The 23,366-nt window shown below is 60.2% G+C and overlaps 1 protein-coding gene across 1 annotated transcript; it reads right to left on the bottom strand.

Annotated features, from left to right (window-relative positions):
* Positions 1-1,087: 1,087 nt before the first annotated feature.
* Positions 1,088-21,329, bottom strand: PFKM (phosphofructokinase, muscle). The gene is given in 23 exon segments (XM_050319679.1): positions 1,088-1,314; positions 1,409-1,514; positions 2,787-2,886; positions 2,999-3,110; positions 3,188-3,249; positions 3,350-3,514; positions 4,737-4,889; positions 5,713-5,800; positions 5,915-5,985; positions 9,546-9,692; positions 9,770-9,833; positions 10,503-10,567; positions 10,667-10,792; positions 10,881-10,973; positions 12,262-12,308; positions 12,311-12,356; positions 13,972-14,080; positions 14,173-14,217; positions 16,873-17,038; positions 18,611-18,800; positions 20,248-20,325; positions 20,446-20,519; positions 21,155-21,329. Coding segments are annotated over 23 exon segments (2,340 nt in total). The 5' UTR covers positions 21,240-21,329; the 3' UTR covers positions 1,088-1,166.
* Between the last annotated feature and the right edge of the window lie 2,037 nt (positions 21,330-23,366).

Genomic DNA, 23,366 nt, shown 5'->3' with positions numbered 1-23,366 from the left:
TTTCCAGGGAATTCTCCTTCTGGGGAGGTGGGAAATGAAGGGAAGGTCCTGTGGGACCCAGGGAAGCTCCAGGCTGGAATTCCCTGAGCTGGAATCCCAGGGAAGCTCCAGGTTGGAATTCCCTGAGCTGGAACCCCAGGAAAGCTCCAGGCTGGAATTCTGTGAATTGGAACCCCAGGAAAGCTCCAGGCTGGAATTCTGTGAATTGGAACCCCAGGGAAGCTCCAGGCTGGAATTCCCTGAGCTGGAATCCCAGGCATGGACCCAGGGAAGCTCCAGGCTGGAATTCTGGGAATTGGAACCCCAGGGAAGCTCCAGGCTGGAATTCTGGGAATTGGAATCCCAGGGAAGCTCCAGGCTGGAATTCCCTGAGCTGGAATCCCAAGGGAAGGGGGGGGGGGCTGCATTTGCCTCCTGCAGGGAGGAAACAATTCCCAGAATTCCCAGGGGATTTTTTTGGAGCACAACACGAGGTGAGGGGGGGGAGTTTTTATTGAAGCCTCCGAATTCCAGGGTGTGGGGGGAGGGGAGGGTGTGGATTTCACACCCACAGAGAACCCTTTTTTACCCCTCCAAAAACCCCCAAAACCCCCCCAAAAAGCCTCTTCCCAAGGAGCCACTTCCCAGAAGGTTCCTGAGGATTCCCAGAAGGTTCCTGAGGGTTCCTGAAGATTCCCAGGAGGTTCCTGAGGGTTCCTGAGGGATCTCTGAGGGTTCTCAGAGGATTCCCAGAGGGTTCCTGAGGATCCTCAGAAGGTTCTGAGGGTTCTTAGAGTTCCTGAGGGTCCCAGAGGATTCTCAGGGGGTCCCTGAGGGTTCCAGAAGATTCCCAGGAGGTTCCTGAGGATTCTCAGAGGGTTCCTGAGGGTTCCCAGAGGGTTCTTGAGGGTTCCCAGAGGGTTCCTGAGGATTCTCAGAAGGTTTTGAGGGTTCTCAGAAGGTTCCCAGGGGGTTCCTGAGTGTTCCAAAGGGTCCCAGAGGGTCCCTGAGGGTTCCCAGGGGTTCCTGAGGATTCCAAAGGGTTCCTGAGGGTTCTTAGAGGGTTCTCAGAGGATTCTCAGAAGGTCCCTGAGGGTTCTTAGAGGGTTCCTGAGGGCTTCAGAAGGTTCTCTGAGGGTTCCAGAGGGTTCCTGAAGGTTCCAGAGGCTCCCAGGGGCGGCCCAGGCTCACGGGCCGGCCTCAGGCGCGGCGATCTTGCGGGTGAGGTGCTCCAGGTGGGCGGTCTCCGAGGTGTCCAGCTCCGTGTGGTACTTGGCCAGGATCTTGAGGATGGGCCGCAGCTTCAGCCACCACTGCTCCCTGGGCAGGCGGTGCCTGGGGGGGACACAGAGGTGATTCCTGCCTGTCCCCAGCCCTTGTTTGCCCCTCCAGGGGGGTGTTTGGGTGGGTGTTTGGGTGGGGGTCCTACTCGAAGTCGGTCTCGTCCTTGAGCTGGGTGACGGGCTGGAAGACGAGGCTGCGCTTGCGCATCCCCAGCAGGCAGGCGGAGTCGGCCGTGTTGGCGAAGATCCGACCTGGGAAGGGCAGGGAAAGGTTCAGGGAGGGGGAAAAGGGGTGTTGGGGATCCCCCCATGCAGTAGAGGAGAGCCCACAAGTGCAGCGCTGGGAGGGGGATGGGGGTGGTGGAGGAGGAGGGGAGGGTTTGGGGGGTAAGGGAAGTTGGGGGAAAGGGGGTTGGGAGGGGAAAGGGAGTTGAGAAGGGAAAGGGAGTTGGGGAGTAAAAGGGAGTTGAGGGGAAAGGGGTTGGAGGGAAAAAGGGACTTGGGGGGAAAGGGAGGGAAAGGGAGTTGAGAGGGGAAAGGGGAGTTGAGAGGAAAGGGAGTTGGGGGAAAAGTGGGAGAGGAAAAAGGAGTTTGAGGGGGAAAGGGAGTTGGGGGAAAAGGAGTTGGGGGGAAAGGAGTTGGGGAAAAGTGGGAGAGGAAAAGGGAGTTGGGGGAAAAGGGGTTTGGGGTGGAAAGGGAGTTGAGGGAAAAGGGGTTTGGGAGGGAAAAAGGAGTTGAGGGGAAAGGGGGTTTTGGGGGGAGAAAGGGGTTTGGGAGGGAAAAGGGAGTTGAGAGGAAAGGGGGTTGGGGAGAAAAAGGAGTTGGGGGGGAAAAGGGAGTTGGGAGGAAAAAGGGAGTTGGGAGGAAAAAGGGAGTTGGGGGAAAAGGGTTTGGGGAGGAAAAAGGGAGTTGAGGGGGAAAAGGGAGTTGAAGGGGAAAAGGGAGTTGGGGAGAAAAAGTGGGGAGAGGAAAAAGGGGTTTGGGGGTGAAAAGGGTTTGGGGGGAAAAGGAGTTTGGGGGGAAAAAAGGGAGTTGGGGGGGGAAAAGGGAGTTGAGGGAAAAGAGTTTGGGAGGGAAAAGGGAGTTAGAGATCTGAGTAGGTGGAAGGTTTGGGGTGAGGAAAAAGGGATTTGGATTCCCAGGTCTGAGGAGGTGGAAGGGTCGGGGTGTAAATGGGGATTTGTGTTCCCAGAGGTGGAAGGATCAGGCTGTAAATGGGGATTTGTGTCCCCAGAGGAGGAAGGGTCGGGCTGTAAATGGGGATTTGTGTCCTCAGAGGTGGAAGGGTCGGGGTGTAAATGGGGATTTGTGTCCCCAGAGGAGGAAGGGTCGGGTGTAAATGGGGATTTGTGTCCCCAGGAGTTGCTGTCTCCCCACAGGGAGGGGTCTCTGCGGGGCCCTCCCTTGGGGGTTCAGGACGTGGTTAAGGGGGGGGGACACCAGGGAAGGGCTGTGGGGCAGAGTGAGAACCCCCCCTTTGCCCTCATCCCTCCTCCAGGGGGGTAAATCTGGGGGGGCACCCACCGTGGCGGGAGCACTCCTTGATCTTGCCGGTGATCCAGGCCACGGCCTTGGCGCCCATCTTGGTGCCGAAGTTCCTGTCGAAGGGCGTGGGGCTCCCCCCCTGGATTTGGGGGGTGGGGGGGGTTAGGGTCACCAAAAGGGGGGTGGCAGAACCCCAGGAGGGGGGAGAGAAGGTACCCCCCAATCCCTGGGTGTGTGGGGGGTTCCCCCACCTGCTGCATGTGCCCCAGCACGTTCTTCCTGCAGTCGAAGACCCCCTTGCCCTCCTCGGAGTAGAGGTTGTAGATGAAGTCCGTGGTGTAGTTGTCGTTGCAGCGCTCGTTCCTGCGATGGGGAGGGGTCTGAGACACCCCAAAACAACCCCCCTAAACCCCCCCACCACCCCCAAGCAGAGCACAAACCTCAACACCAGCCCCCTCTTCACCGTCGTCTTCATCTTCTCCGTCAGGTGCTCCACGTTCCCCTGCAGGGAGAGGGGGGGAAAGGATCAGTTTGGGTGGGGTGGGAGGAGGAAAATTATGGGGAGGGGGGTCCCAAAAAACCCCGGAAAGGAGCCCCCCAACCTGCAGGTCTCGGATGCTGAAGGGCTCCTCGTAGATGTAGGCGGCGTCGGCGCCGGCCGCCAGCCCCGCCAGCGTGGCCAGGTAACCACAGAAACCCCCCATGGTCTCGATGATGAACACGCGGCGCTTGGTGCCCGCCGCGGACTGCTTGATGAGGTCACACGTCTGGGGGGAAAGGGGGGAGGAAGAGGGGTTGGGAGGAAGGGGATTTGGGGAGGAAAAAGGGGGTTTGGGAGGGGAAAATGGGGAAAAAGGGGGTTGGGGGGAGAAAAGGGGGTTGGGGAGGGAAAAAGGGAGTTGGGGAGGAAAAAGGAATTTGGGGGAAAAAGGGAGTTTGGGGAGGAAAAAAGGGAATTTGGAGGGGAAAAGGGAGTTTGGGGAGAAAAGGGGTTTGAGAGGGGAAAGGGGGAAAAAGGGGTTGGGAGGAAAAAGGGGGTTTGGGAGGGAAAAGGGGAAAAAGGGGGTTTGGGAGGAAAAAGAGGGGTTTGGGAGGGGAAAGGGTTTGGGGAAGAAAGGGGTTTGGGAGGGAAAAGGGGTTTGGGGGAGGAAAAAGGGAGTTTGGGGAGAAAAGGGGAATTTGGGAGGAGGGAGGGGGATAGGGGGTTTGGGAGGAAAGGGGGAAAAGAGGGGTTTGGAGGAGGAAAAAAAAGGGGTTTGGGAGGGGAAAACAGGGAGAAAAGGGTTTGGGGGAGAAAAGGGGGTTTGGGAGGGAAAGGGGGAAAAGGGGGTTTGGGGAGGAAAAAAGGGGTTTGGGAGGAAAAGGGGAAAAAGGGGGGTTGGGGAGGAAAAAGGGGGTTTGGGAGGAAAAGGGGGAAAAAGGGGGTTTGGGAGAGGAAAGGGGAGTTTGGAGGGGAAAAGGGGTAAAAGGGAGTTTTGGGAGGAAAAAGGTAATTTGGGGGAAAAGGGGAAAAAGGGTTTGGGGAGGAAAAAGGGGTTTGGGAGGGAAAAGGGGGATAAAGGGGAGTTCGGGGGAAAGGGGGTAAAAGGGAGTTTGGGGAGGAAAAAGAGGGAATTGGGGGAGGAAAAAGGGAATTTGGGGGAAAAGGGGGAAAAAGGGGGTTTAGGATAGGAAAGGAGGGGTTTGGGGTGGGACAGGAGGGGTTTAGGATAGGAAAGGAGGGGTTGGGGTGGGAAAGGAGGAGTTGGGGTTGGAAAGGAGGGGTTTGGGGTGGGACAGGAGGGGTTTGGGGTGGGACAGGAGGGGTTGGGGTTGGAAAGGAGGGGTTTAGGATAGGAAAGGAGGGGTTTGGGGTTGGAAAGGAGGGGTTTGGGGTTGGAAAGGAGGGGTTTAGGATAGGAAAGGAGGGGTTTGAGGTTGGAAAGGAGGAGTTTGGGGTTGGAAAGGAGGGGTTTGGGGTTGGGCTCCGGGCCGCGGGGCGGGGCTCACGTTGGTGATGGTGTTGAGGGCGGTGTCGGCGCCGATGCTGAAGTCGGAGCCGGGCACGTTGTTGGACACGGTGGCCGGGATGATGCAGAGGGGGATGCAAAGCTCCTCGAACCGCGCCCGGCCCTCCACCAGCTCCAGGCTGCCCATGAACGCCTGGGGGGCCCCGGGGGGGACACCCCAAAAATGGGCAAGGACCCGCCGGGGCCATCCAGTCCAACCCCAAAATCCCCCAAATCCCAAAATCCCAACCCCAACCCCTGCACAGGACAGCTCAAAATCCCACCAGGATCATCCAGTCCAACCCCAAAATCCCAAATCCCAACACCTGGCCCTGCACAGGGCACCCCAAAATCCCACCAGGATCATCCAGTCCAACCCCAAAATCCCAACCCCTGCACAGGACATCCCCAAAATCCCACCAGGATCATCCAGTCCAACCCCAAAATCCCCCAAATCCCAAAATCCCAATCCCAACCTCTGCACAGGACACCCCAAAATCCCACCAGGATCATCCAGTCCAACCCCAAAATCCCAACCCCTGCACAGGACATCCCCAAAATCCCACCAGGATCATCCAGTCCAACCCCAAAATCACCCAAATCCCAAAATCCCAATCCCAACCCCTGCACAGGACACCCCAAAATCCCACCAGGATCATCCAGTCCAAACCCCAAAATCCCCCAAATCCCAAAATCCCAACCCCTGGCCCTGCACAGAATCCCCAAAATCCCCAAATCCCAAATCCCAATCCCAACCCCTGCACAGGGCACCCCAAAATCCCTCTAATCCCCAAAAACCCCAGAGAGGATCCCCCCAAACCCCTCCCCGAGCTCTGGCACCTTTTGGGATCCCTTTCCAGTGCCCAACCCCAAACCCTCCCGGCCCCTTTTCCCAGGGGAATTCCGGGAATTCCACCTTTCCCGGGCCCCTTTTCCCTCGGGAATCCCGGGAATTTCCCCGGGGGGGGTTTCCCCACCTCGAAGCCGCCGATGATGACGAGCCCGTGGATGCCGAACTTGCTGATGTTGGCGCTGATCTCCTCGAAGTATTTCTTGGGCAAAGTCCTGGGGGAAAAAGGAGGAAGGAACGGGAAAAATCCCACCCAGGGGTGGGGGGTGGGGGTCGGATTGGATGCCCCCACCCCAAAAAAAACCAAACAAAAAGGGGGGTTTCGTTACCTTTTGGTGCCCAGTTTGGAGCCCCCCAGGCCCGTCCAGCCCCCCACGCGGTTCCAGCCAATCTCCTCCACCTGGGGGGGTTTGGGGTCACGGGGGAAGGATTTGGGGGCACAGGGGGAGGATTTGGGGGCACGGGGGAGGATTTGGGGGCACAGGAGATTTGGGGTCGTATGAGAAGGATTTGGGGTCATGGGGGAGGATTCAAGGGCACAGGGGGAGGATTTGGGGGCACAGGAGATTTGGGGTCTTTGGGATCACGCTGGCCTGGCTGCAGCCATATCAGTGATATTGGGGTCAATATTGGGGTAACAGCCCTGTTTTGGGGTCCATATTGGGGTCCATATTGGGGTCACACTCCTGGTTTGGGGTCCATATTGGGGTCACAGCCCTTGTTTGGGGTCCATATTGGGGTCGATATTGGGGTCACTGCTATTGGGGTCACTGCCCTGGTTTGGGGTCTGTATTGGGGTCACATCCCTGGTTTGGGGTCCATATTGGGGTCTATATTGGGGTCACTGCTATTGGGGTCACACCCGTGCTTTGGGGTCCACATTGGGGTCCATATTGGGGTCACAGCCCTGGTTTGGGGTCCATACTGGGGTCTATATTGGGGTCACTGCTATTGGGGTCACATCCCTGGTTTGGGATCCATATTGGGGTCACTGCTATTGGGGTCACAGCCCTGGTTTGGGGTCCATATTGGGGTCCATATTGGGGTCACTGCTCTTGGGGTCACAGCCCTGGTTTGGGGTCCATATTTGGGTCACAGCCCTGGTTTGGGGTCTATATTGGGGTCACTGCTGTTGGGGTCACACCCCTGGTTTGGGGTCCATATTGGGGTCACATCCCTGGTTTGGGGTCTGTATTGGGGTCACTGCTATTGGGGTCACACCCCTGGTTTGGAGTCCATATTGGGGTCCATATTGGGGTCCATATTGGGGTCCATATTGGGGTCACTGCTATTGGGGTCACATCCCTGGTCTGGGGTCCATATTGGGGTCCATATTGGGGTCACTGCTATTGGGGTCACACCCCTGGTTTGGGGTCTGTATTGGGGTCCATATTGGGGTCACATCCCTGGTTTGGGGTCCATATTGGGGTCACACCCCTGGTTTGGGGTCCATATTGGGGTCACTGCTATTGGGGTCACATCCCTGATTTGGAGTCCACATTGGGGTCCATATTGGGGTCACAGCCCTGGTTTGGGGTCCATATTGGGGTCACACCCCTGGTTTGGGGCCGATATTGGGGTCCATATTGGGGATCATATTGGGGTCACAGCCCCGGTTTGTGCAGCAGGGCTGGCTCTTACAGCTTGTGGCTTTCCACAACCCCCTTTCCTCTCAGGACCACCCTCCCCTCTCCCCCTCCCAGGACCAGCACCCACCATGCCGAGGGCGAGCCCCTCGAAGCCGTCGTGGGGTCACAGCCCTGGTTTGGGGTCCATATTGGGGTCCACATTGGGGTCGATATTGGGGTCGATATTGGGTTCCATATTGGGGTCACAGCCCCGATTTGTGCAGCAGGGCTGGGTTTTGCAGGTTGTGGCTTTCCACAACCCCCTTTCCTTTCAGGACCACCCTCCCCTCTCCCCTCCCCCAGGCCTGTCACCCACCATGCCGTGGGCGAGCCCCTCGAAGCCATTGTGGGGTCACACCCGTGGTTTGGGGTCCATATTGGGGTCTATATTGGGGTCACTGCTCTTGGGGTCACATCCCTGGTTTGGAGTCCATATTGGGGTCATTGTTATTGGGGTCACAGCCCTGGTTTTGGGGTCCATACTGGGGTCGATATTGGGGTCACTGCTCTTGGGGTCACACCCCTGGTTTGGGGTCCATATTGGGGTCACAGCCCTGGTTTGGGGTCTATATTGGGGTCACTGCTATTGGGGTCACACCCCTGGTTTGGGGTCCACATTGGGGTCCATATTGAGGTCTATATTGGGGTCACTGCTCTTGGGGTCACACCCCTGGTTTGGGGTCCATATTGAGGTCTATATTGGGGTCACTGCTATTGGGGTCACACCCCTGGTTTGGGGTCCATATTGGGGTCATTGTTATTGGGGTCACACCCCTGGTTTGGGGTCCACATTGGGGTCCATATTGAGGTCTATATTGGGGTCACTGCTCTTGGGGTCACACCCCTGGTTTGGGGTCCATATTGAGGTCTATATTGGGGTCACTGCTATTGGGGTCACACCCCTGGTTTGGGGTCCATATTGGGGTCCATATTGGGGTCCATATTGGGGTCCACATTGGGGTCACTGTTCTTGGGGTCACACCCCTGGTTTGGGGTCCACATTGGGGTCCATATTGAGGTCTATATTGGGGTCACTGCTATTGGGGTCACACCCCTGGTTTGGGGTCCATATTGGGGTCCATATTGGGGTCACTGCTATTGGGGTCACTGCTATTGGGGTCACACCCATGCTTTGGGGTCCATATTGGGGTCATTGTTATTGGGGTCACACCCTGGTTTGGGGTCCATATTGGGGTCACTGTTCTTGGGGTCACAACCCTGGTCTGGGGTCCATATTGGGGTCCATATTGGGGTCACTGCTATTGGGGTCACACCCATGCTTTGGGGTCCATATTGGGGTCCACATTGGGGTCCATATTGGGGTCCATATTGGGGTCCATATTGGGGTCACTGTTCTTGGGGTCACACCCCTGGTTTTGGGGTCCACATTGGGGTCACTCCTATTGGGGTTTGGTCCAAGCACCCACAGCAGGGCCAGATTTCACAGCTTGTGACTTTCCACAACCCCCTTTCCTTTTGGGACCACCCTCCCCTCTCCCCCCCTCCCAGGACTGGCACCCACCATGCCCAGGGCGAGCCCCTCGAAGCCGTCGTGGGGTCACACCCCTGGTTTGGGGTCTGTATTGGGGTCACTGCTATTGGGGTCACACCCCTGGTTTGGGGTCCATATTGGGGTCCACATTGGGGTCCATATTGGGGTCCATATTGGGGTAACTGCTCTTGGGGTCACACCCCTGGTTTGGGGCTGATATTGGGGTCCATATTGGGGTCACTGCTATTGGGGTCACACCCCTGGTTTGGGGTCCGTATTGGGGTCACTGCTATTGGGGTAACAGCCCTTGTTTGGGGTCCATATTGGGGTCACATCCCTGGTTTGGGGTCCATATTGGGGTCCATATTGGGGTCACACTCCTGGTTTTGGGGTCCATACTGAGGTCGATATTGGGGTCCATATTGGGGTCATTGTTATTGGGGTCACAGCCCTGTTTTGGGGTCCATATTGGGGTCGATATTGGGGTCACACCCCCAGTTTGTGCACAAGCACCCACAGCGGGGCCAGATTTCACAGCTTGTGACTTTCCACAACCCCCTTTCCTTTCGGGACCACCCTCCCCTCTCCCCCCTCCCAGGACCAGCACCCACCATGCCGAGGGCGAGCCCCTCGAAGCCATTGTGGGGTCACACCCCTGGTTTGGGGTCTACATTGGGGTCCATATTGGGGTCATTGTTATTGGGGTCACAGCCCTGGTGTGGGGTCTGTATTGGGGTCCATATTGGGGTCACAGCCCCAGTTTGTGCAGCAGGGCTGGGTTTTGCAGGTTTCCTTTCAGGACCACCCTCCCCTCTCCCCCCTCCCAGGACCAGCACCCACCATGCCGAGGGCGAGCCCCTCGAAGCCGTCGTGCACGGCCAGCACGCGGTGGCCGTGGATGAGGCCGATGCGGACGGTGGAGCGCACGGCCGCGTTCATCCCCGCCGCCGGAGCGCCCACGTTGAGCACTGCCAGGGTGTACCCGCTCTGGGGGGCACACAGAGGTGTTACAGGGGGGTGTCTGGGGTTTTTGGGGGGTGTTCTCATGGTTTTTGGGGGGGTACCTTGGTGGGCGGGGGGCGGATGTGGGCCAGCAGCTTGTACACGTTCCAGTTGTTCTGGAAGCTCCTGGAGGGGGGGGTGGAGAAAAAAAAAGGGGGTGAAGAGGGTGGTTTGAGTTGTGGGGTGGCTCTGGGGGTGAGCAGAGCTATGGGGGTGACCATGGGGGTGACCATGGGGGTGACCAGAGCCCAGGGGTGACCAGAGCCATGGGGGTGACCATGGGGGTGACCATGGGGGTGATCAGAGCCCAGGGGTGGCCATGGGGGTGACCACAGGCATGCCCAAAGCCCAGGGGTGACCAGAGCCATGGGGGTGACCATGGGGGTGACCACAGCCCAGGGTGGCCATGGGAGTGACCAGAGCCCAGGGGTGGCCATGGGGGTGCCCAGAGCCCTGGGGGTGGCCATGGGGGTGACCAGAGCCCAGGGGTGCCCATGGGGGTGACCATGGGGGTCACCACAGTCCAGGGGTGACCATGGGGGTCACCATGGGGGTGCCCATGGGGGTGACCATGGGGGTGACCATGGAGGTGACCAGAGCCTAGGGGTGGCCATGGGGGTCCCCATAGTCCAGGGGTGCCCATGGGTGTGCCCATGGAGGTGACCAGAGCCATGGGGGTGCCCAGAGCTCTGGGGGTGGCAGGATGGCGGTTACCAGAGCCCACAGGTGCCCATGGGGGTGCCCAGAGCCCACAGGGGGGTATCCCCAGGGGGGACAGGAGGTGCAGCCCCTCACCGGCCCCGCAGCTTCAGCGCTTCCTCGAAGCGCCCCTCGTTCATCGCCGTCGTCACGTCCTTGGTCTGGGCAGGGGGGACAGAGAGCAGTGTGGGGTGGGCCCAGGGGTGTCCTGGGGGTATCCTGGGGGTTGTCCCCAGGGTCCCACACCCCCCCCTACTCACCACCTGCACGCACTCCATCAGGGGCAGGCGCACGGCCTGGTTGCCCGACAGGCTGACCACGCAGGCCGGGGTCTCGGGGGTCGCCTCCAGCAGGGCCATGACGGCCTCCACCCCCATCCTGCTGCCCTGGGGGGACGGGGCAGGGGGGCTCAGCACCCTGGGCACCCCCATGAGCTCCCCCCTGGGGGTCAGGGCCGGGGGGCAGGGGCAGTACCAGGATGCGGTCGAAGGCCGAGGGGGTCCCGCCGCGCTGCACGTGGCCCAGGATGGTGACGCGGGTGTCGTAGCCCAGGCGCTTCACCACCAGCTGCGGGGCAGGGACGGTGTGGGTGGGGTCCCACGGGCCTGGGTCCGGCCCCACAGAGCTGGATCTGACCCCACAGAGCTGGATCCAACCCCACAGAGCTGGATCCGACCCCACAGACATGGATCTGACCCCACAGAGTGGGATCCAACCCCACAGACAGGGATCCAACCCCACAGAGCTGGATCCAACCCCACAGAGCTGGATCCGGCCCCACGGACAGGGGTGGGCCTGGATCTGATCCCACAGAGCTGGATCCAACCCCACAGACAGGGATCCGACCCCACAGAGCTGGATCCAACCCCACAGAGCTGGATCTGACCCCACAGAGCTGGATCCAACCCCACAGACAGGGATCTGACCCCACAGAGCTGGATCCGGCCCCACAGAGCTGGATCCGACCCCATAGAGCTGGATCCAACCCCACAGACATGGATCCAACCCCACAGAGCTGGATCTGACCCCACAGACAGGGATCTGACCCCACAGAGCTGGATCTGACCCCATAGAGCTGGATCCGACCCCACAGAGCTGGATCCAACCCCACAGAGCTGGATCCAACCCCATAGAGTGGGATACGACCCCACAGAGCTGGATCTGACCCCACAGACAGGGATCTGACCCCACAAGCTGGATCCGACCCCACAGGCTGGATCCAACCCCACAGAGCTGGATCCAACCCCATAGAGTGGGATACGACCCCACAGAGCTGGATCTGATCCCACAGAGCTGGATCTGACCCCACAGAGCTGGATCCAACCCAACAGAGCTGGATCTGACCCCACAGAGCTGGATCCAACCCAACAGAGCTGGATCTGACCCCACAGAGCTGGATCCAACCCCACAGAGCTGGATCCAGCCCCATGGACAGGGGTGGGACTGGATCTGATCCCACAGAGCTGGATCCAGTCCCTAAGTCCTGGATCCAGCCCCCCCAGACAGGGATGTGCCTGGATCCAGCTCCCCAGCCCTGGATCCATCCCTGCAGCCCTGGATCCATCCCCCAGCCCTGGATCCATCCACACCCCCATCCCCGGATCCACCCCCCCATCCCTGGATCCATCCCTGGATCCACCCCCCATCCCAGGATCCATCCCTGGATCCACCCCCCATCCTTGGATCCATCCCTGGATCCACTCCCCATCCCCAGATCCATCCCGGATCCATCCCGGATCCATCCCCATCCCGGATCCATCCCGGATCCATCCCAGATCCATTCCCGATCCTGATCCCCATTCCCAGATCCATCCCCGGGCCCGGGGGTGACGTGTCAGGGCCCCTCCCCACTCACGGCTTTGATCTCGTCCGAGGTGATGGCCCTGCCGTGCTTGTCGATGGCCCCTCGGCCACGATGATGATGTTGAGCCTGGAGCCACCGTCCCGAGTCTGGGGGGACACGGGGGGACACGGGGGACAGGGGTGACACAGGGTGCTGGGATGGGGACTGGGAGTGCTGGGATGGGGACTGGGAGTGCTGGGGTGGGGACTGGGAGTGCTGGGATGGGGACTGGGGGTGCTGGGATGGGGACTGGGAGTGCTGGGATGAGGACTGGGAGTGCTGGGGTGGGGACTGGGAGTGCTGGGATGGGGACTGGGAGTGCTGGGGTGGGGACTGGGAGTGCTGGGATGGGGACTGGGAGTGCTGGGATGGGGACTGGGAGTGCTGGGATGGGGACTGGGGTGCTGGGATGGGGACTGGGAGTGCTGGGATGGGGACTGGGAGTGCTGGGATGGGGACTGGGAGCGCTGGGAGGATGACTGGGAGCGCTGGGATGGGGACTGGGAGTGCTGGGATGGGGACTGGGAGTGCTGGGATGGGGACTGGGGTGCTGGGATGGGGACTGGGAGCACTGGGACGGGGACTGGGGGCGCTGGGATGGGGACAGGGGGCACTGGGATGGGGACTGGGAGCGCTGGGATGGGGACTGGGAGCACTGGGACGGGGACTGGGGGTGCTGGGATTGGGACAGGGAGCACTGGGATGGGGACAGGGGGCACTGGGATGTTGACAAGGGTCACTGGGATGGGGACAGGGAGCACTGGGACAGGGACTGGGAGCACTGGGACGGGGACAGGGAGCACTGGGACAGGGACAGGGGGCACTGGGATGAGGACAGGGAGTATTGGGATGGGGGTGAGGGCACTGGGATGATGACAGGGAGCACTGGGACGGGGACTGGGAGCACTGGGATGGGGACAGGGATGGGGACAGGGACAGGGGTCACTGGGATGATGACAGGGAGCACTGGGATGGGGACAGGGATGGGGACAGGGACAGGGGTCACTGGGATGATGACAGGGAGCACTGGGACGGGGACTGGGGGTGCTGGGATGGGGACAGGGGTCACTGGGACGGGGACAGGGGGCACTGGGGTGGGGACTGGGAGTGCTGGGATGGGGACTGGGGGTACAGGGATGGGGACTGGGGGTGCTGGGATGTTGACAGAGAGCACTGGGATGGGGACTGGGAGTACTGGGAGGGAGACTGGGGGCACTGGGTTGGGGACAGGGAGCACTGGGACGGGGACAGGGGGCACTGGGATGATGACAGGGGGCACTGGGATGGGGACAGGGACAGGGGGCACTGGGACGGGGACTGGGAGTACTGGGATGGAGACTGAGGGTGCTGGGATGAGGACAGGGAGCACTGGGAGGGAGACTGGGGGCACTGGGACAGGGACAGGGGGCACTGGGATGGGGACAGGGGGCACTGGGATGATGACAGGGAGCACTGGGATGGGGACAGGGAGCACTGGGATGGGGACAGGGGGCACTGGGATGGGGACAGGGAGCACTGGGATGGGGACTGGGGGTGCTGGGATGGGGACAGGGAGTATTGGGATGGGGACAGGGAGCACTGGGATGATGACAGGGAGCACTGGGACAGGGACTGGGATGGGGACAGGGATGGGGACAGGGACCACTGGGATGATGACAGGGAGCACTGGGACAGGGACTGGGAGCACTGGGACAGGGACAGGGTCCCCCCAGACCCCCCCACCTCCGTCAGCCTCCGGCACAGATGATCCTCCCAGTCATCCTCGGGGGGGGACTCTGGGATGAAGACCCAGTCTGCCCCACAGGCCAGGGCGGTGATGAGGGCCAGGTATCTGCAGGGGGTGCAAAGGGGTCTCTTCAGGGGGGGTTTCCCCCCTAATTTGGTCCCAGGGAGTGGGGGCTGGGCGGGGTCACCCCGACGTACCCGCAGTGCCGCCCCATCACTTCCAGCACGAAGGTCCTCTGGTGGCTGGGGGTGGAAAAGAGGAAAAAAACACGGAATGAGAGGTTGGAAAAGATCTCTGAGGTCATCCAGTCCGACTCATAACCCATCACCCCACCACCCATCACCCAAACCACGGCACCACATCCAGTCCCTTCCTAAACCCCTCCAGGGGATTGGTGACTCCATCACCTCCTTGGGCAGCCCCTTCCAATCTTTCCTCCAAATCAGGGAATCCCAGGTTGGAAAAGACCTCTGAGATCCACCAGTCCAACCCACGACCCATCCCCACCACCAAGTCAACTCAACCCCATCCCTGAGCACCACATCCCATCCCTCCCGGGGTTGGTGACTCCACCACCCCTGAGCAACCTCTTCCAATCTTTAATCCCCTTTTCTGAGAAGAAATCCCTCAGAATCAGGGAATCACAGGTTGGAAAAGACCTCTGAGATCCTCCAATCCAACCCCACAACCCATCCCCACCACCCTGTCACCCAGACCACGGCACCACATCCAGTCCCTTCCCAAACCCCTCCAGGGGTTGGTGACTCCACCACCCCCCTGGGCAGCCCCTTCCAATCTTTAATCCCCCTTTCTGTGGAAAAAATCAGCCAAATCAGGGAATCACAGGTTGGAAAAGACCTCTGAGATCCTCCAGTGACCCAACCCATGACCCATCACCCCCACCCTGTCACCCAGATCATGGCACCACATCCAGTCCCTTCCAATCTTTAATCCCCCTTTCCCTGAACAAATTCCTCCCAATCACAGGGAATCACAGGTTGGAAAAGACCTCTGAGATCCTCCAATCCACCTCACGACCCATCCCCACCTCCCTGTCACCCAAATCATGGCACCACATCCAGTCCTTTCCCAAACCCCTCTAGGGGTTGGTGACTCCACCACCCCCTTGGGCAGCCCCTTCCAATCTTTAATCCCCCTTTCTGAGAAGAAATCCCTCAGAATCAGGGGTTGGAAAACCTCAGACCTCTGAGATCATCCAGTGACCCAACCCCTGACCAATCACCCCCACCCTGTCACCCAGACTGAGGCACCACATCCAACCCCTTCCAATCTTTAACCCCCCTTTCCCTGAACAAATTCCTCCCAATCACAGGGAATCACAGGTTGGAAAAGACCTCTGAGATCCTCCAACCCACCCCACGACCCATCCCCACCACCCATCACCCAGACCATGGCACCACATCCAGTCCCTTCCCAATGCCACATCCAGTCCTTTCCCAAACCCCTCCAGGGGTTGGTGACTCCACCACCCCTGAGCAGCCTCTTCCAATCTTTAATCCCCCTTTCTGAGAAGAAATCCCTAAGAATCAGGGAATCACAGGTTGGAAAAGACCTCTGAGATCCTCCAATCCAACCCCACAACCCATCCCCACCACCCTGTCACCCAGACTGTGGCACCACATCCAGTCCCTTCCCAAACCCCTCCAGGGGTTGGTGACTCCACCACCCCCTGGGCAGCCCCTTCCAATCTTTAATCCCCCTTTCCCTGAACAAATTCCTCCCAATCACAGGGAATCCCAGGTTGGAAAAGACCTCTGAGATCCTCCAGCCCACCCCACGACCCATCCCCACCACCAAATCAACTCCACCCCATCCCCGAGCGCCACATCCCATCCCTCCAGGGGTTGGTGACTCCATCACCCCTGGGCAACCTCTTCCAATCTTTAACCCCCCTTTCTGAGAAGAAATCCCTCAGAATCAGGGAATCACAGGTTGGAAAAGACCTCTGAGATCCTCCAGTCCAACCCATGACCCATCACCCCCACCCTGTCACCCAAATCATGGCACCACATCCAGTCCCTTCCCAATGCCACATCCAGTCCCTTCCCAAACCCCTCCAGGGGTTGGTGACTCCACCACCCCCCTGGGCATCCCCTTCCAATCTTTAATCCCCCTTTCTGTGGAAAAAATCAGCCAAATCAGGGAATCATAGGTTGGAAAAGACCTCTGAGATCCTCCAACCCATCCCCACCACCCATCACCCAGACCGTGGCACCACATCCAGTCCCTTCCCAAACCCCTCCAAGGGCTGGTGACTCCATCACCTCCCTGGGCAGCCCCTTCCAATTTTTCCTCCAAATCACAGAATCAGATGTTGGAAAAGACCTCTGAGATCATCCAGTGACCCAACCCATGACCCATCACCATCTCCCATCACTCAGACCACGGCACCACATCCAGTCCCTTCCCAATGCCACATCCAGTCCCTTCCCAAAGCCGTCCAAGGGTTGGTGACTCCACCACCCCTGAGCAACCTCTTCCAATCTTTAACCCCCCTTTCCCTGAACAAATTCCTCCCAATCACAGGGAATCCCAGGTTGGAAAAGACCTCTGAGATCCTCCAGTGACCCAACCCATGACCCATCATCCCCACCTCCCTGTCGACTCCACCCCATCCCCGAGTGCTGCATCCCGTCCCTCCTGGGGTTGGTGACTCCACCACCCCTGAGCAACCTCTTCCAATCTTTAACCCCACCTTTCCCTGAACAAATTCCTCCAAATCAGGGGATCACAGATTGGAAAAGACCTCTGAGATCCTCCAACCCACCCCACGACCCATCCCCACCACCAAATCAACTCAACCCCATCCCCTCCCTTCCCTCCATCCCTCCCGGGGTTCGGTGTCCCCTCTCCTCAGTCCCCCCCGCTGTTGTCACCTCTGTGCCGTGGTGGTGATGGCGTCCACGATCTCCATGATGCGGTGCAGGGCCGAGTCGGTGCCGATGGTCATGTCGGTGCCGCAGAAGTCGTTGTCGATGGAGCCCACCATGCCCACGATGTTGAGGTAGCTCGAGCGCTGCGCCTCCTCCGCCGTGATGGCCCCTGCCCCCAGGGTGGCACGACCCCCCCTTGGCACTCTGGGGGGTCACCCCCCCCCAAAAATCCCTCTTTCTTCCCCCCCACCCCTTGGCACCAACCGAGAGAACCCAGAATTTTTTTCCCCTTCGGGTTTGGGGGTAAAAAAAACTCCTCTGGAATAAATTTTTTTGGGGGGGTGGGGGGAATTCAGGTGTGGCCTTCTCTGAGCAGGTCACAGATTTTTGTTAGGGGAATTCCAGGTTTTTTGTGCCTGATTTTGGTACAAACCCCACCCAAATAAATCTTGGAGTGGGTGGGGGGTGTTTCTCCTTTGAGCAAATCTCCTTTTTTAGGGCACAAATCTCTGTCTTGGAGGTTGGAAAACCAACGGTTTTGGGGTCTGATTTTGGTACAAAACCCACCCAAATAAATCTTGGAGTAGGGGGGGTTTCTCCTTTGAGCAAATCTCCTTTTAGGGCACAAATCTCTGTCTTGGAGGTTGGAAAACCAACGGTTTGGGGTCTGATTTTGGTACAAAACCCCCCCCAAATAAATCTTGGAGTGGGGGGGGGGGTTTCTCCTTTGAGCAAATCTCCTTTTTTGGGGCACAAATCTCTGTCTTAGAGGTTGGAAAACCAACAGTTTTGGGCCTGATTTTGGTACAAAACCCACCCAAATAAATCTTGGAGTAGGGGGGGTTTCTCCTTTGAGCAAATCTCCTTTTTTGGGGCACGAATCCCTGTGTTGGAGGTTGGAAAACCAACAGTTTTGGGCCTGATTTTGGTATAAAACTCCCCACAGAATAAATCTTGGGGAGGAGGAGTCCACTTTGAGCAGGTCCCCTTTTGGGGCACAAACCTCTGGTTTGGGGGGTTGGGGGGGAAAACCAACATTTCTGGGCCTGATTTTGGTACAAAACCCCTCACTGAATAAATCTGGGGGGGGCACCCCTTTGAGCAGGTCCCCTTTTGGGGCCAGACAACCCCATTTATGGGGTCAAACCCATCATTCTTGTACCAAAACCCACGATTTTGATCCCAAACCCCCCCAAAACAACCCCGGGGGGGGGTCCAGGGGCCATTGACACAACCCCCTGTTTATGGGGTCAAACCCCATCATCATCCTCGTGAATTCTTGTACCAAACCCCCGATTTTGGTCCCAAACCCCCCCAGGGGTGGTCCCCACATACCCCCTTTGAGCAGGTCCCCTTTTGGGGCCAGACAACCCCCCCATTTACAGGATCAAACCCCATCATCATCCTCGTGAATTCTTGTACCAAACCCCCCAATTTTGGTCCCAAACCCCCCCAAAACAACCCCGGGGGGGGTCCAGGGGCCATTGGCACAACCACTCCCATTTACGGGCTCAAACCCCATCATCATCCTCGTGAATTCTTGTACCAAACCCCCCATTTTGGTCCCAAACCCCCCCCAAAACGCCCCCGTGGGGGGTCCCCACATACCCCCTTTGAGCAGGTCCCCTTTTGGGTCCAGACAACCCCATTTATGGGGTCAATCCCACCACTTTTGTGTAGAACTCCCAAGATTTTGATCCCAAACCCCCCCAAAACGCCCCCGTGGGTGGTCCCCACGTACCCCCCTTGAGCAGGTCGGCCAGGAGGCCGCTCCACTCTGCCCTGAAGGTGTCAGCGCCGGTGAGGCTGCCGTCGCCGCCGATGACGCACAGGTTGGTGATGCCGCGCTTCACCAGGTTCCGCGCCGCCTTCAGCCGCCCCTCGCGCGTGCGGAAGTCCTGGCAGCGCGCGCTGCCGATCACCGTCCCGCCCTGCCCGCGGCGCAGAGCAGAGTCAGGCACGCGGAGGGGATCCATCCCTCCATCCATCCCTCCATCCCTGATTCCATCCATCCATCCATCCAACCATCCATCCCTGATTCCATCCATCCATCCTTCCATCCATCCATCCATCCCTCCATCCATCCTTCCTTCCATCTGGCCTTCCTGCCTTGTGTCCTTCCTTCCATCCATCCATCCACCCATCCATCCACCCATCCGTCCATCCATCCATCCATCCACCCAACCACCCATCCATCCACCCACCCATCTGTCCATCCATTCTTCCATCATCCATCTGTCATCCATCTGTCCTTCCATCCATGATTCCCCCACCCACCCATCCCCTCCTCCCCTCCTCCTCCTCCCCTCCCCATCCACTCCTTTCCCCTCCCCTCCCTATCCACTCCCCTCCCTCCCCTTCCATCCCCTCCTTCCATCCCTCCCTTCCCCTCCCTCCATCCCATCCCTCCCCTCCATCCCATCCCATCCCATCCCATCCCATCCCATCCCATCCCATCCCATCCCATCCCATCCCATCCCATCCCATCCCATCCCCACCCTCCCTCCCACTCTATCCCATCCCTCCCATCCCTCTCATCCCTCCCCTCCCTCCCTCCCCTCCTCCCCTCCCCTCCCTCCCTCATCCCATCCCCTCCATCCCATCCCATCACATCCCATTCCATCCCATCCCATCCCCTCCCCTCCCTCTCATCCCATCCCATCCCATCCCTTCCCTCCCATCCCCTCCATCCCCTCCCATCCCATCCCATCCCTCCCATCCATCCCTCCCTCCTCATCCCTCTCATCCCATCCCATCCCATCCCATCCTCTCCATCCCATCCCATCCCCTCCATCCCTCCATCCCATCCCATCCCATCCCATCCCATCCCATCCCATCCCATCCCCTCCATCCCCTCCCATCCCACCCACCCCATCCATCCCATCCCATCCATCCCATCCCATCCCATCCCATCCCATCCCCATCCCATCCCATCCCATCCCCATCCCTCCCATCCCTCCATCCCCATCCCATCCCTCCCTCCATCCCTCTCATCCCATCCCATCCCATCCCCATCCCTCCTCCCATCCCCTCCCACTTCACCCATCCCATCCCATCCCCTCCCACCTCATCCATCCCTCCATCCCATCCCATCCCCTCCCCTCCCCTCCTCCATCCCATCCCATCCCATCCCATCCCATCCCATCCCATCCCATCCCTCCATCCCATCCTCCATCCCATCCCACCCCATCCATCCCATCCTCCCACCTCATCCATCCCCTCCCACCTCACCCATCCCATCCCATCCCATCTCACCCATCCCATCCTATCCCATCCCTCCCATCCCCTCCCATCCCCTCCCATCCCCTCCATCCCCTCCCATCCCATCCCATCCCATCCTCCATCCCCTCCATCCCCTCCCACCCCACTCCTCCTCACCAGCTGCAGCATCATCGACACGCTCTCCCACGTGGCCTCCTTGATGTGATCCCCGCCATCCACCAGCCCCTGGTAGCCCTGGGTGGGGGAGAGCGGCACACAAAACACTCACACACAGGTGTTCCAACCACCCCCCATTCCCAGATTTTTTTTTTGGGGATGGAAAACCATTGGAATTGGGGTTGGGATCCGACTGACCTCGTAGACGAAGAAGACCCTGGCTCCGGTGTAGATGCCCACGCGCACCACGGCCCGCACGGCTGCGTTCATCCCTGGGGGGGTGGGGACACCAAACCATCACCCTGGGACCCCCCTCGGTGCCCCCCCCAAATCCAGGGGGCCCCCTCTTTTCCCTCCCCTCCCCCATCCCATCCCATCCCCCTCATCCCATCCCATCCCATCCCCCGCAGCTGCCGGGTTATTTTTGCCCTGCTGACCTTTAGTGGCAGCGCGTGACACCCGGTGACAAACACGGCGAGGGGGGCACAGAGGGGGGACAGTCGAGGAGAGACCCCTCCCCCACCCCCTCTCCAAGGGGTTTTTCCACCCCTCTCCCATCTCCAAAGTTTGGGCTGAATCCCTGAAGTTTTGGGCAACTCCCAATTTCCACCCCCCCTAGCATTGACCCCGTGCCAGGTGCCACCAACAACCCTCCAACACCCCCTCCCCCAAAAAAAAATTTGGGTGCGAGGGACCCACCCCTGCACCCCAAAAAACTCCCCCCAGTTCCACCTCGAGTGTCCTCCCAAGGTCACCCCCCCAAAAACATGCAGGAACCCGTGGGGAAAACCCCTCCAAACCCCCACCCGTGCCCCATTTCCACCCGTTTTCACCCCAAAAATTGGCACCGCCAGTTGTTTTTTAGGGGGGTGGGTTTGTTTTTTTTTTGGGGGGGGGGTTTTCTCACCCTGGGCGTCCCCCCCGGAGGTGAGGACGGCGATGGCTTTGCCCTCGCCCATGCTCTCGGTGTGCCGGTGCCCCGCCGGTGCCATCCTGCTGCCTGCGGGGGGAAAACGGGGAATTCGGGAATGCCGCGGGAAGGGGAGCGAGACCCCCGAGCCGAGCCGAGCCGAGCCGAGCCGAGCCGAGCCGAACCGAGCCGAACCGAGCCGAGCCGAGCCGAGCCGAGCCGAGCCGAGCCGAGCTGAGCCGAGCCGCAGGCACCACCGACTGGCACCCCCGACTGGCACCCCCGACTGGCACCGGGCACGGCCCCGGCCAGGACCCCCCCCGGGGGGAGGGACAGCCCCGCTGGCAACGCCGTGACCCCCCCGCCCCCCCGGACTGGGGCCAGGCAGCCCCTACTGGTGTGTTCTTACTGGTGCCGGTGTGTTCTTACTGGGGCCAGGCAGCCCCTACTGGTGTCGGTGTGTTCTTACTGGTGCCGGTGTGTTCTTACTGGGGCCAGGCAGTCCTCACTGGTTCCAGTCTGTCCCCACTGGTGTCAGTCAGTCCTTACTGGTGCCGGTGTGTTCTTACTGGTGTCATCAGTCCCTACTGGTGTCGGTGTGTTCTTACTGGTGCCGGTGTGTTCTTACTGGTGCCGGTGTGTTCTTACTGGGGCCAGGCAGTCCTTATTGGTGTCAGTCAGTCCTTACTGGTGCCACGGTGTTCTTACTGGGGCCAGTCAGTCCTTACTGGTGCCAGTGTGTTCTTACTGGTGCCAGTGTGTTGTTACTGGTGCCAGTGTGTTCTTACTGGGGCCAGTCAGTCCAGTCAGTCCTCACTGGTTCCAGTCTGTCCCCACTGGTGTCAGTCAGTCCCTACTGGTGCCAGTGTGTTCTTACTGGTCTCAGTGTGTTCTTACTGGTGTCAGTCAGTCCTTACTGGGGCCAGTCAGTCCTTACTGGGGCCAGTCAGTCCTCACTGGTTCCAGTCTGTCCCCACTGGTGTCAGTCAGTCCCTACTGGTGTCAGTCAGTCCAGTCAGTCCTTACTGGTGCCACGGTGTTCTTACTGGGGCCAGTCAGTCCTTACTGGTTCCAGTCTGTCCCCACTGGTTCCAGTCTGTCCCCTGTGGTCACTGGTGTGCCCTCCGTACTGGTCCAAGCCTGCTGTCCTTACTGGTCCCAGTACCCCCAGCTGGTGTCAGGCCGTGTTCTGCACTGGTCCCAGTTTGCTGGCAGTGCTGGTCCCCAGTCAGGGTGTCCCTGCCCCCAGTGTGGTGTCACCGGTCCCAGAGGGGTGTCCCTGGTCCCAGTGGGGTGTCCCTGTCCCCAGTGGGGTGTCCCTGGTCCCATGGGGGTGTCCCTGTCCCCAAGTGGGGTGTCCCCGTCCCCAGGGGGGTGTCCCCGTCCCCAGGGGGGTGTCCCCATCCCCCGTGGGGTGTCCCCATCCCCAGTGAGGTGTCCCTGTTCCCAGGGGGGTGTCCCTGTCCCCTGGCACTGTCCCTGTCCCCAGTGGGGTGTCCCCATCCCCAGGGGGGTGTCCCCGTCCCCAGTGAGGTGTCCCCATCCCCAGGGGGGTGTCCCCGTCCCCAGTGGGGTGTCCCTGTCCCCCAAGGGGGTGTCCCCGTCCCCATGGGGTGTCCCCATCCCCAGTGGGGTGTCCCTGTCCCCCGTGGGGGTGTCCCCGTCCCCCGTGGGGTGTCCCTGTCCCCCAAGGGGGTGTCCCTGTCCCCAGGGGGGTGTCCTTGTCCCCAGGGGGTGTCCCCATACCCAAGGGGATGTCCCTGTCCCCTGGCACTGTCCCCGTCCCCAGGGGGTGTCCCGTCCCCGTGGGGTGTCCCCATCCCCAGGGGGGTGTCCCTGTCCCCTGGCACTGTCCCTGCCCCCCATGGGGTGTCCCTGTCCCCATGGGGGTGTCCCTGTCCCCAGGGGGGTGTCCCTGTCCCCAGGGGGGTGTCCCCGTCCCCCGTGGGGTGTCCCTGTCCCCAGGGGGTGTCCCCATCCCCAGTGAGGTGTCCCTGTCCCCAGGGGGGTGTCCCTGTCCCCAGTGAGGTGTCCCTGTCCCCATGGGGTGTCCCCATCCCCAGTGAGGTGTCCCTGTCCCCAGGGGGGTGTCCCTGTACCCCATGGGGTGTCCCCGTCCCCCGTGGGGTGTCCCTGCCCCCCAAGGGGATGTCCCCGTCCCCAGGGGGGTGTCCCTGTCCCCCAGTGGGGTGTCCCTGCCCCCCATGGG

The sequence above is a fragment of the Myiozetetes cayanensis genome, unplaced genomic scaffold (assembly GCF_022539395.1).
Source record: "Myiozetetes cayanensis isolate MyiCay16 unplaced genomic scaffold, myiCay2020 scf228, whole genome shotgun sequence".
Taxonomy (NCBI): Eukaryota; Metazoa; Chordata; class Aves; order Passeriformes; family Tyrannidae; genus Myiozetetes; species Myiozetetes cayanensis.
This window is presented reverse-complemented; position numbering and strand designations above follow the sequence as displayed.